At 44.7% G+C, this 14,102-nt stretch overlaps 1 protein-coding gene across 1 annotated transcript in view; it reads right to left on the bottom strand.

Moving 5' to 3' along the window:
* Positions 1 to 1,759: 1,759 nt before the first annotated feature.
* The window catches only part of TMEM165 (transmembrane protein 165), a 33,183-nt gene continuing 20,840 nt past the window's right edge, over positions 1,760 to 14,102 (bottom strand). The window contains exons 3-6 of the mRNA XM_080796703.1: positions 8,859 to 9,034; positions 8,150 to 8,332; positions 4,244 to 4,349; positions 1,760 to 3,598 (exon numbers count right to left, since the gene is read on the bottom strand). Of these exons, the coding sequence (XP_080652829.1) occupies positions 3,522 to 3,598; positions 4,244 to 4,349; positions 8,150 to 8,332; positions 8,859 to 9,034 (542 nt within the window). The 3' untranslated portion in view covers positions 1,760 to 3,521. The remainder of the gene's footprint in view (positions 3,599 to 4,243; positions 4,350 to 8,149; positions 8,333 to 8,858; positions 9,035 to 14,102) is intronic.

Raw genomic sequence — 14,102 nt, 5'->3', positions numbered from 1 at the left:
TTCCGAATCTGCTCTGTATAGCTCCAGCCTTTTTCTAGTTTCACTTGCTGCCTTTTCTCTCTTATGGGTACTTTTTATATGATTACTTCCCCAATGCAGCCTAAGGCCAGTATGACAGAACCGATGGCACAGGCTGCCTGTGTTTTGCCCATTTGGGAAAATGTTAGTAAGATGATCAGTATCTTCTAATGGCCGTCACTATCCTATCCATATTAAAATCCATTTAAAGTTCTTCAGTATAGGTGGAACAATGTATGCGCACTGGATTCTTCTACAAAAAATGTTCGCTGTTATTATATAGTGACTGTTGCTTGGACCTTTAAAAACAAAACAAATCCTTCATATACAGCACTATCCAGTTAAAGTCGTGTTTGAGCCTTTGAAGCCTAGAAACTCTGAGGATGCTTCTCACCTAGTATACATTGGAACAGAATTTTCCACGTTAGGGCTCCCCGAGTGAGTCCCACAGGCCAGGGACAGGGCATACTGTCTAGTTCCCGGGACCCCTTCAAGAATGGTAATGAAAGCATGCCGGCCACAAGTTGGATTTAATCATGTAAAAATGTTTAACCCTGAGGGCTACATTGAAAATGGGATGTTTTCAAATGTATGCTTTTAAATTTCTGAAGAAACAAACTGTGACATCGCTTTAAAAATGACATTCAGATGTTATATGTGTGTGTTGAGTTGGTCTGTGCTGGTGCGACTCACTGCGGGCAGTGGTGCCGCCAGTGCCGAAGAGTCAGTTGGAGGGAAGGCTGGACCGCCCTGTGACTGATGCACTGTGCAACGAGACAATCAAGCAAAAACAGTTGGCCAGGGAATGTCCTTTTTTTTAAAATTCATGTCAGCCAGAACAGCTGTAATTCTTAGACCACTCTAGGAAGATTTTTGAAATCTTACTTTACTATGGCTTAAGCTAGGGAAGGGCCTCAGTGTGGCACTTGCACATTCACTCTATGTAGAGATTGAAGCCCAAAGATGAGTCACATTCAGTGATGTGATGAAACCAGTTAGTGCAAAAAAAGTTTTATCTTTGTAAATTTTTAATTGTTAACATCAGTTAGTAGCTGTAAAAACATACACCAAATTCTTTCTCATGTTGTGTGTGGTTTCTCGGTGTGCTACTCTTCACATTGCTGTCCTTACTGCTTGGTTCTTGGTTTTAAATAAAAATTAGATGTAGCCCATTGTTCTTAACTTCCAAAAGGATAGAGCTATAAATGGCTAACTGACTTTAAGAACACCTACTTTTCCTAAAGCAAACATTTAACTGAAATCCAAACTGATTAAAAAAAAACGAGACTGACATTTTCTAGGTACTGTCTTCTGCCCAAATCCTACATTGCACAGAAGCAGGAAGGGATAACGAATGGCTTCCACGGTGCTACATTGGGTTCTCTGACGATCTGCATGAGCTGAGTTTGGAAGTACGATATTACATAAAATGTGGATCATTCTGTTACCAACCTACTGTTGACTGCCATTTCAATTTGGTGTTACAATTGCTTACCCTTGTTTTTCAGAGCTGTCCTTTGAGAAGAGGTAAAATGTCTTCTTAGCCTACCTCCACTCAGGCCTCTTGGTATCTGATCATTTCTCCAGGTTATGATGTGCATAGTTTTTTGAAACTACATGTCCTATTATAATGCTCTTTCCCCCAGACTTTTGTAATGTTTTCAGAACCGAAAATCATAGCAAAAGAGCCAAGCAGTAGCATTGGTTGTTGTTGTTTTTTTTTTTTGTTTGGTTTTTTTTTGGTAAATGTAAAAATAATTAGATCCAGACTTTGTTTCCTTATTCAATTTAAAAAAAAATAAAAAATACCTCAGTGCTATGTTTTCCAGTATCACCTGCATTTCTCAAAAAATAACACTTGCTTTATGTGGCACATAACTTACACGAATCACATTATTTTGGATTTTAAAGGAAGACTATTAAATATTTTAAAATCAGTGACATTTTCTTTTCTTATATTCAGCAGTGGAGTCTTAACAGTATTAGCGATTTTTACCTTGGACCTTCAAGTCTGAGCTACCAAATTCTGTGAGTAGATGTGTCCTGTTAGAAGGTTTTGGTGCCTCAGAAAGCTACGCTGTTATTCAAGGACCGGCTCGTTCTCGGGCCGGGCAGTGATGGTACCAGCTGCTGCCTAACAAGGAATCCTCCGTTCTCTTCTTGCAGAAGATCAAATGTCATTACTCGTTGGCCCTGTTTCTAATCATCTAAGGCTGTATTAGGGGAGCTAATGGTGTATTCTGGGGTCTTGCCTGAAATTTCTCTGAAGTATTTTTGCATGTGGGCCTTGTGTTTACTACCCTGTAATGGCCCTTGTTACGGTGGCTAGAGAACGCCTTCACAGAGTTTCCAAAAATGACTTTGTCATCAATAGGTGCTGTTGCTACTTTTAAGAGGCTGTTAAGTAGCAGGGCTACTGCGCATGGGAACACAACCGAGGAGGCCGGGAGAAGTGGTGATGCCGTTTGGATAGAATCATTAATAGTCATGACTGTGACATGACTGATTACTGAAGTTAGTGTGATAAAGACCAGTGGTTACGGGCTCTAGAATGAAACTGGTCTGCCGCGCTGCCCTACCATACAACGGTTTTTTTGTTTTTTTAATCTTGTTAGTAGCTACCATGTCCCAGAGTGATCTGAGGTAGTTAAAGTAAGACAGGCTTTAGAAGATGCCTGGCTCCTGTTTTTTAACATCAACTTTAGAAACTGGTCTATAAATATTAATACTACTTTGATAAATTATTGTTACAAACTCATAAAATGCACAAGGGAAAACAAGCTCTGGTCATACCACTTTTATTTATACTGTATCTATGTTACATTGTTTATGCAATATAGAAAAAATAGGAATACACTCATAGTATTCTCTTTTAATTTAGTAATTCCACATTGTCAAATATTGACTGTTTTTATATTGGGTGTCCTACCCAATTAAAAAAAGAAAGAGGGAGAATGGACCTGGCAAACAATTCTCATAACAGTAATACATTATTCATTCTTAAAAAGAAAAACCAATTTTTAAAAGATTTTGTGATTACACTGCTTTCTGGCTTAAGGAACTACTTTAAAAGCTAAAAATTCATTCCTCCCAAGAAAAACTTTAAGGCAAATATCTTAAAACACTCCGTGATCCAGGAGAAAATAGAGCTTCATCATTAAAGGGGTCGGTGCTGAAAGAAAAGGACAGACCCCATTGTACAGTGGTTCTATGTATCGTCCTACCAGAAAACCCCAAAATACTAAAAAAACAGTGACCATATGAACATAATTGTGCTGGAGAAAAGAAAAACCCACACTTAGATATCAGGTTTCTTAAAAATCCATGTTGCAAATAGAATCAATGATTACTTCTTTTGGACATAATACTTTCATTAAATGGGTCAAACTCGCAAATCAATGCTACAAAATACAGTCTTTTCCGTCACTTTTAGTTATAATGTACACTATGTACATAAACACAGTTACCTATCTTAAATGAAACACAAACGAGCAAACGGCTTGTTAAAAACCAGAATCGGGACTTATAAACAGTGCAGAAAATGCAAAGGCCAAAAATACGATGCCTCCTATGATCGTCACTGTAAGAGAAGAGAAAAAAGTGAAATAAGGCAAAATTCCTCTAGGAGGGAGCTCAGATGTTGCTCACTATTCTTCCGATCTCTTGAACTAACCTTGAAAATAAACTAGAAACACTCAAACCACACTTCCACCGCAGAGAATACTACATACGCCTGACTGTGCAGTCATCATCCATTGCTTCTCCAGCACTGTTTCCAGAAACGACAATTATATTAAAATTGAGACAGTGCTGACAAGCAGCAATAGAACTCTAACTCCTCTTAAGACCCAGTTATTTAAGAAAATGTTCAACAGCCTCTGACATGCAAAGAGACTTATTTTGTTCCATTTTTAGGCCCTTTCAGCTACACAGGAACTCTTCAGTGGAATCCATAAACAGTCTCCACCTTTGAATCCCAATCTTACAAAACACACTTGGAAGGCCTGGAAGTTTTATTTCCCACGTGATGATTTTTTTACTTAAATACACTGATAAAAAGTGACTATAAGGCTTTTCGATGAATTTGTATTTTACTAAAGGGGTGCCTGGATGGCTCCCAATTAAGCATCTGATTCTTGATCTCTGGGTGAGTTCAAGCCCCAAGTTGAGAGCTCCATGCTGGGTGTGGAGCCTACTTAAAAAAACAAAAAAAACAAAGACTTACCAGTTCTGACAGAGATTTTTTGTGCGATCATTCTTCCTCCAATCACTGCCAATCCAGTGCATAAGCAGTGGCCCACTGTCCCGCCCACTGCTACACCGTAGGGGTCCTGGAAGCAAGTACAGTAACGTTCATTTGAAAGCAGCTGAAATGGTTACCTGAGAATGGGTAGTCACTGAAAATGGAGAACAACACAGCCTAAAAATAGCTCCAGGAGCTCAAGTGTATAATTTATGAAAAGTGTAATAGCTGCTGGAAGGGATATGTTCCAGCTACATCTAGGAATAGAGCTACAAGTGGCAGAAATGTTTCTAAGATCGAAATAGCGCTAATACAGCCTTTCGGCCGCTGCCGCACCTCACTCACGGCGCTACAGAAGCTCTTCAGTGACCACCTAGACCTCTCTTCCGCCGGGTGGTGCCTGCTATTCTGAGGAGACAAGACGAGCCCTTACAGCACAGAGCCTGCCTGCCTTCTCTACTGTGTCCTCGGTGCTTTAACTCCCCGCCAGAAACATCGTATTCATTCAGTCAATGCTTGCTTCCTGCACAACGTGGAGGCTCTCAGACTGGGAAGACCAGCCAGAGCTTTCCAGAAAAGCAAGCCCTGAAGAACGAGCAAGAAGATTTGACTTTGTTTTGTGGAGGAGAGGACATACTAGGAGGCAACAGGCCACCGATAAGAGACAACTGCAGACCATGTTAACATAGAAGATAACATGGTAGAGGTCAGCTCGCGAAGGACCCTATCTAAAAGCTTAGAATTTGTGGACTTTTTTTTAAGATTTTATTTATTTATTTGACAGATCACAAGTAGGCAGAGAGGCTGGCGCGGGGCGGGGGGGGTGGGGGGGTGGGGGGGTGGGGGGGTGGGGGGGTGGGGGGGTGGGGCGGGCAGCCTCCCCGCCAAGCAGAGAGCCCGCCATGGGACTTGATCCCAGGACCCCGGGATCATGACCTGAGCCAAAGGCAGAGGCTTAACCCACTGAGCCACCCAGGCGTCCCAGAATTTGGACTTTTTAAGACACTGGTGGTTTTTTGGCCAGAGTCACAGAACAGGTCTATGCTTTAGAAGTCTAGTGCAGAGAGTGAACTGGAAGGGAAATAGAAGGGAACAAAATTAAAGATAAGGTGGTCAAGAGAGATGCTATCGCCTGGACTGGGGAGGGAGACTGGAAGCAGAGAAAACCAGGTAGATGTAGGAATTTTAGGAGGCATAAGTGATCTACCCTTAGTGATCTACTCCCTTGAATGTTAGGTGTTAAGGAAGAGAAAAATTAGGCATGACATCCGTATTTCTCACCCACAATTCTCTGGATGAATTACAATACTACCAACATGACTTAAAAAGTTAGTGGAAGGAATGAAGAAAGGGTTTATAGGTGCTGACAGGAGCTAAAAGTGGAGAGGTTCAGGAGTCCGTTGAGTTCGACGGTGAGTAAGCTAAGGGAATGACCCTGAGAGAGAATCCAGCCAAAGGAAAGCAGCCGTGAGGGGAGGACAGTGGCAGAGCGGCCCCAAGAAGCCGGCGGAGGCAGCCAGGCACTGAGCCTCCCGAGATGAGCCCCCGCCGCAGGTCGCCGGGAACTCACAGCCCCACGGCCCCAGAGCCGGTGGGGTCAGATGCGGGGGGCCAGTGGGTTTAGAGAGCAAGAAAACGGACCAACACCCGTTTCCCCTCAGAGCCAAGCCCTTTGAGACGGGGGAGAGGAGAGGGGGCGGCATCTGGAGAAGTGGAACGGAGGGAAGCGGCAAAACTCTTAATGAGAAAAACTCGCGCGTGCCAAAATGCTCACAAAATTGGGCTGGGAGAAAGGCAAAGATTTCAGAAACCCAGTGGGGACGTGGAGTGGGGCGGGGATGTGGAATGCAGCAGGGACAGCACCGCCACTGAGAGGGGGCAGGGGTGGCGGCGGGGGCAGGGCTGAGCCGCGCTCCCCCGTGAAGTGGGGGGCAGCAGGGCGGGGCTGCAGCGCTCGGATTCTGCACATTCGCACTTCTCAGCTGGCACCCTAAGATGGGGCCATGCTACTAGAAAGTGATGCTTGAAAAAGCAACAGATTAAGTACAGTTAAACAGTTTCTTTGATACAGAAGTTTTTAGTCTTCGTCATTTGCAAAATTTATTTGACCCAGGAATCTCCGAACTTCATCCCCTACCCTTTATTTTTTTCAAGCTTAGGACCTAATTAACATCTCAAAGGACGCAGTGTTGGAAGCAGAAATAAAGTTCAAATTAAAATGAACTGAACTGCATTTCAGCATGGTTTATATAAAAAATTACCCAAAAAAGTTAGGAATGTTAAGGGAACAAAAACAGAACACCCGTATGTCTGCTCCTGAAGAGCTCACCACGTGTCCCCTCGGTGCTGGTCCAGGGCAGGTGGCTGACGGCTCTGCGGCAGGGCCCCTGCATGCCTTCTCTGCTTCATACACAGAATCACCCCATGAAGTAGAGAAATGCCCCGTCTTCAGACAAAACAGGGTGCAGTCATCTGGTCACACAGCAGAAGACGCAAGCCTGGTCAGCACGCGCCCGGCTGCCAGAAAGCGGCGGGACCGAGGGAACACGGGCACAGTGGACCCGGACCTTTCGTAAGACCCTCTGTGCCACACAGACGACACTGTTAAGAAAAATGCAGTAATTTCTTCCATCATGACAGCCCACCACCACTACCACCACCAAAAGCTCACTTACTTTCATGACCCAATCCTGGCCATCTGAAAGCCAATAAAAAAGGCTAGAGATCAAGAAAATACAGGACTTGAGTGAAAAACTGAGTTCCTTTTTTTTTTTTTTTAAGTACAGCATTTTTTTGCTTCTGGCCTGGCCTGACTTCAGCCCTGTCCTGGCCTTTAGCTCGTGTCTGAAACTGGGACCGATGTTAAGGAACTTGTTCTTTTATGGCAGGTGTTCCCTAGGAGCTAAGGACACCTTAAAATCAAGCTTGTTATCTAAATCCTACAGATATAAAAAAGACCCTGTATCCGCTGAGACCAAGAAGAGACGGAGAAGGAGCAGCAGCTTTCCGCCACCACCTCCCAGGACATCTTAAGAAACCTGTGTGAACGGTAAGACGCCTCATGCGAAACTAATTCCTCCCAGAAGGAAGATTAAAATTTTGAAAACAACCCCCCCCCCAAAGCGATCTTTTAAATAAGTGGCATCTGACAACTACGAGCAAGATCTAGAAGGACACGCTAGAAGGCAGAGCCTCAGCTTCCAGTCCTTGTCCCCGCTACCAACTGGCTTATCTTTGGACAAGTCGCCCAGTGTCTGCGCCTCGGGTTCTGTATCTCTAGAGCAAAGGAGAGGACACAGTGATCACAAATCTCCTCTGGTTTAGCACTCGGGCCTTAGTATTCAGGGACTAAGATCCGCCGAACTCTACATCCAGAAGCAAGTCAAGTGTAACCGCACTCGCCAGAGACAAGCACTGAGAACGCCTCAAGCTCCCGTCTTCTGCTCGCCGAGGAGCGAATACTCCCAGAGCTACCCAGAACTTCGTAAATAAACGAACTAACTTCCCCACGCTGGACAGTCAGGCTGTTGTTAATGTTCTACTGAGTGGTATCTTGTAAAGCAACCCCCGCAACACTACAGGTCTAAGGAGAGACAAAACCAAGTCAAGGCAACTGGCCCAGTATCATTTCGGCAAAACCGAAGGGAAGAGGATCAACAAGAGAAATCTAAACACGCCAGTTCAGCCGGGACACAGAATGCCATGTGACTGCAGAAACGGGACACGGACATTTTAAAGAGAATCAGGATGATCAGGTCTAAAACAGTCCCGCACAGGAAGCAGCCCCTCGGCCCAGACTGACCGTCAGGGTCCTCTGGAGCAAAGTAACATCGTTACGCTTAGTCTCACTATTAATCCAGAAGTGGCCGTTTCTCAAGTATCACTCACCTCTCTGGCTGCCAGAACAATCGTCGTTAGTTGCGAGCGATCGCCCCACTCTGCTAAGAACGTTAACGTCAGAGCCTGGACAAAGATGGGCGAGATGAAGTGCAGCCATCTTTTCTGAGGTATCGTCGTGCTGGCTCCCGTTTCAACATCTCCTGGGCCGTTTAAGAGCTTGGTTCGTTGAAACTAAATTTTTAAAAGGAGGTGGTGGGGGGGTAGATTAATCCCAGGAAGCAAATCAAAACAGTACAAAATGACTTCATTTTGGACTATGTTTCCAGAAACTAAAATTACGTGACCCCAAACTTTTCTTCTGAACCTCTCACACACCACGACAAACACTCTACTCTCAAGTCTTCCATTCCTCTGCCACAAAATCAGGATTTACTGCTCACTCACCCTCCTCAACGCTGTGGGAAGACACGTAACATACAAAGCATAGTTCCTGCTTCGCGGGAGCTTATCATCGCGAAGGGAGGAGCCTCCTCACACGAGGTCGGCCCTCGGCCCAGCGTCCCAGCCCACCACGGCCCCACTCGCCCCGAGTCCCATCACGGACAGCTCTGAGATCGCAAACCAGGCGCGACAAGCCATTTCTGGGTGGCCCGCACACATCACACGGGGAGGGACGGCCACTGACGAACCTCAGGACAGTGAAGGTGCTTAGCTGAGTGCTTTTTTGGTCCAGATATTTTATACTGCCATGACTTACTTCCTCATCTTTTTTCTTTAATTCCGCTTGAACTTCTTCCAGTTCCTCTTGACCTTCATCCGGACTCATCTTCAAGCCTTCTCGAAGCATTCTAATGCCAAAAATGGCAAATAACGCCGTGGAAACATAGTACGTATACACCCTGGGGATGACGGTGGTGGCGTAGCCGAACAGAACTGGAAGAAAACGCAGCAGTGTGTCCAGTGAACGAGCATGCGGCACAACCAACCCGCGCGGTCGTGCACTTCAGGAATCCTAACTGAGCCCTGGTCTCGGGGCGCCTGGGTGGCTCAGGTCATGACCGCAGGGTCCGGGGACCAAGCCCTGCGTCTGGCTCCTGCTCAGCGGCAGGGCTGGCTTGAGAGTCTCTCTCCCTCTCCTCCTCCCCCACTCACACACATACTCTCTTTCAAATAAATAAATCTTAAGAAAAAAACCCCGAACTTTGTTCTAAAGGAAAAGGGTTCAAATGAGAAGCTAACCTAATACATATTAAGCCTTAAATAATTCCACTTCTTTCCCTCCACCAATTCTGGATGCTTCGAGCAAGCCAGTGGTCTAATACAATGAAATCGGCGGTCCGGTCCGGCTGAAGACGGCACGTCTTCCACAGGGAGATGACGAGCTCCTCTCCAGGCACACTCAGCCAAGGCCTGGCTTGCCACGCGTCATGCAGGGCACAGTACTTCAGGGGGAAAGTTAACGCCGATACCCTCTAAGGATCCTGGGATCCCATAGCCTGGAAGCTGGATACCACCTTCATATGTAAGTGATATTTCTTCATCGCAGTTCTTTAAATTATAAACTTCTACAGTGAAACATCACGACAAGATTCTCACGGTAGGTATGATTCCAACTCTGCTCCTTTTGAACTACTTGAATTAAATCTTAGAAAATTCCTATACATATACTGAAATAACATTTACAGCAGACTCCAATTTATTCAGTACACCACTCTTTCCTATTGTTAAAAAGAGGACAACTGTGGAAGTTATACAAAAAACTATACTTGGAACCGTATCAAGGACCCAGACCCTAATTATGAAACACAATTATACCAGTATTATCAGTTCAGTATTTAAAACTTAAAAACTATGGAAAGGCCAGAGGACGTTTCCATACACAAAATAAATGCAATTACTTTTTTTTTTTTTAAGATTTTATTTATTTGACAGAGACAAAGCAAGAGAGGGAACACAAGCAGGGGGAGTGGGAGAGGGAGAAACGGGCTCTCCGCTAAGCATGGAGCCCAAGGCGGGGCTCGATCCCAGGACCCTGGGATCATGACCTGAGCCGAAGGCAGAGGCTTTAACCGACTGAGCCACCCAGGTACCCCAAATGCAATTACTCTCTACTTCACAAGCTCTTTTTATAAAATGAGGACAACACTTAAAATCTGCCTGAACATCAAGTGTACAAACACGTCTGCCTGAACACTAAATGTATAACCACATCAAATGTATTCCCAGTTCGCTACATGACAAAATTGAAAATTTTAAAATCCTGTTTAGAAAGACATCAAATCTATGCTTACGTGTACATGTTATAATTTTATGTGTGAACATGTGTATCTGCATAGATGTGTGTGCACATACATGATACATCGATTTTCTAGCTCTGTCCACTGAAACAAGGCCACAAAGCAAAGACACCTCAGAACGAGCCCACTTCACAGGCAGACCCTGGTTTCTCACGGCGTTCCTCTGGAAAAGGCTCCTCAGGCAAACAGCTAACTCCAGGGCTGGGCAGACGGGCACAAGCTGCACCTGCACTACCTCGTTAGACGGGAAAACAAGCATGAGCAAAACCAATGATGGGAGCACGACATGAGGACCAGGAGCCTGCCTGCAGGGGCTCCCAGCAGTCGGATCTGGGACAGTTCAAGCAATATAGTATAGTAAAGTCATTAAAACCCACTGAAAAAGTGAATTCCCCAGTTTATACTGGCAACAGGCAGACAAGCCCATGGGACAGAAAGCTCTTAGCGCAGTGTGCCGGGGCCCGTGGGAAACGGTGACGAGACCCCAGCACAAGAAAGCCACCGTTCTGCAGTCATCAAGGGAACGCTGACATCATGTGAGAATCAACCAAACAGCGGGGACAGAGTATCCGCATTGTCTTATAGTGTCCCCTTAAAGACTGCGTATTATTTGCAGGGAAAAAGATACAAGCAAGAGAAATCCTGACATCAGTGAGGGACAGAGGGACATCATGTTCTCCCAGACGTGACACTCTCAAGGGGACAAACACATCCTATGCCGTATTCTGGTCAAGAATATACAATCTTAAAGCAATCACGAGAAAACAGACAAACACAAGATGAGAAATCCATGAGAAGGGGAGGGGGTGTATTCTTTAAAAAATATATTAATATTGTAAAACATGAGAAAAGGCTGTGGAAGTATTTCAGATTAAAAGACTAAAAAAGAATCAAATGTAATACCTTCCCTAGACTTGCTCCTCTACAGGAGGGGAAAAACTGCTATAGTTTTAGGTTGGCTGACTAACTTAGGGATGGTAAAGCATGCACCACTCTATCCATGTATATAAATCTATGTATAAATTATGTGTATATGTACATTCTTACCTACAGATAGAGCATGTATAGGTCACATATATTTACAAATATATAAATCATGTACGTACATACACATGCATAATTTTATTTAGATATGGACACGTCACAAACACTAAAAGCAAATGAGGTAAAATGTTAACAGTGAATCTGGATAAAAGGTACATAGGTGTTTGTACCCTTTTATTTATGCGACCTTGTAAGTTTAAAATATTTTCCATAAAAGCTTTAAATTTAAAAATGGAATGTACCAAGCCTCTTTAAGTCTCCTAAACTCAGTGTTCCTTCTATCTTCAGATAATCTAAACAAACAAACAAACGAACGAACAAAAAACCCTGGATACTTGCGGACACTTCCAACGCCATCTTTTCTGCCTCACATCTCCAGAGAGAGCAAAATACTATCTGGCGTTATGACTTTTTCTTCTTCTGGTTACTGTCCCTATATTTCCTCCTGCTTTGGAAACATTCCCTCAGACACTCAAGCACTTCTGCTCTGGGAACAGGGAGACGTTAACTTCTCTTTAAGCAAGGACTTTGCAACAAGTCAGAACAGAGCTGCACGTCCTGGTCCTTCTACACCTTGGCGATGTGGAAGTTCCCAGAAAAATCCCCTGGAGCGGAGACAGATCTGGGACTCGCCGACTTTCAGGTAGTGAAGCTGAGAACACTCAGCATGAGGACACTGGGCGGGGGGGGGGGGGGGATGGGCCAGGAATAAAACTGTGGGGAACAGGAATAGTCAATGGCACAAAATTTTTCCCCCGAGATAGAAACAGAGTAATTATCCTGTCAACACAGGGCGACACGTTGAGCCAAGAGAATAAAAAGGTGGGAACGGCCAGGAATGTGGCGGGAGGGGCTCACGGAAATGAAAACTGGACTCCAGTGAGGAAAGCTGATTACTGAAGCCTTTCCAAGGGTGTCAGAAGCAGAAATCGGATTACGCGTGGAGAAGGAGTGAGATGGCGAAAGGCGAGGAGGAAGCAGCAATGAAACCCCGAAGCACACAGGGCCACAGGGCTATACCGGGTCGTGGAAGGGCCGAGATCGGCGGGGTGAGCCCCCGCAGCGAAGTGAGGGGCCTGCCTAGCATTAAGCCCTCCAGCAGAGTCTGAGAGAGACAAGACCTACATGTGCAAAGCTCCAAACCGGGACTGACCCAGGGACAGACAAAGAATTCCCAAGGGGACACGATGAATACTTTTTCAAGGACTTTTCCGAAGTCTGACTTCTCTTTCCTAAAACTCATCTGCCTGAAATGTGCTTCTGGTTAAGGAGTCAGTCAGGCTCCCCTTTCTCTCATCCCTTCTTCGCTTCCCTTCTGTCCCCTTTACAGCAATGTGCCTTTTGCCCAGCTTTCTATGGTGCATCTCCCCACATGGAAAAATATAGACCCTCGGGCAGCAAAGGGGGGGGGCCTAAAACCAGTGGGGGGTCCTCAATCAAGGCATCATAAACCAGACACGAGGCTTTGGGGCTTCCCTGTCTTATGCAAGTTTCTGGTAAGGTCGTGACATCAGAAATAATGACGTTATATTTACTGGAACTAACACTCATGGCATTAGAAATACGGAGTTTCAGCCTTGGCAGGAATGACAGTTTTCACTGAGAAATCCTGCCTCTTTCATTCCCCAACCACTGCAAATGAATGCCTTCTCCCTAAGGCAGAGTCTTGTTACCACAAAGCAAAGGGAGCATCAGAAGGCAACACCGAACACTGGGGGGTCTTCTCCCGCCCCAGTGGCACTCTCCAAACTGGCTGCCGCGCCTAATCCACCCCCAACCATGCACCCAATCCCTCCCGCACCGTCCGTTTTAAAAAGAATTCTAAAGCAGATGGTTGTCATGAGATGTGTATCACATTCATTTCAGTTCAAAAACCAAGTCAAATGACTTCAGACCGAAAGCAAGCCCAGCCTGGATGATTTACTGTTCACCTATTAGAGCCACTACGGCAGGTCAGGTGGTAGACGGTTTCCGCACACTGAACGAGCTAACTCTGCAGCTCCAAGGCCTGGCAAAATGTATTCAAAATATATGATGTGATACAGTTTTTAAACAAAACCCCTTATTGGCAGAAGTACATTGAAATGAACAATGTTTCCATTTTCTCGATCATTTCTAAATACAGCCAGTTAAACAAGGTACTTCTAAGGAAAAGACTAACATGTGTAAGAAGAGTCATTTGATAAATTTCAGAGAAACTCTTTTTGGTATACTTGATGCTTTCCAATTCTCTGCTTTCAACAAAATCAAGAGCAGTATTTAAAATCTTATTTAGTGTTATTGCCAGCTGGTAAACCTTTAAAATTATTTTGATGACAGACTAGTATATAATTTTTAGCCTAAAACTCAGGAGTCCAATGAACTGAGTACAGTTATAATGAAATTTCTTACTATCTACTTATTTATGTCAATAAAATTTCCCCGCCTTTACCTCTCTATTAAAAAAACAAAGATTAGAGTTGAGGCTAAACCTTACTTCATTTAATCAATAAAAAATATTTGTCCACAGACATATAAACTAATTTAAAAAGAATACTTCTGTGGCGCCTGGGTGGCTCAGTCGGTTAAGAATCTGACTTTTGGGGGCGCCTGGGTGGCTCAGTCGGTTAAGCCTCTGCCTTCGGCTCGGGTCATGATCCCAGAGTGCTGGGATCGAGCCC

The sequence above is a fragment of the Martes martes genome (genome assembly GCF_963455335.1).
Source record: "Martes martes genome assembly, chromosome: 2".
In the NCBI taxonomy this organism is placed as follows: Eukaryota; Metazoa; Chordata; class Mammalia; order Carnivora; family Mustelidae; genus Martes; species Martes martes.
This window is presented reverse-complemented; position numbering and strand designations above follow the sequence as displayed.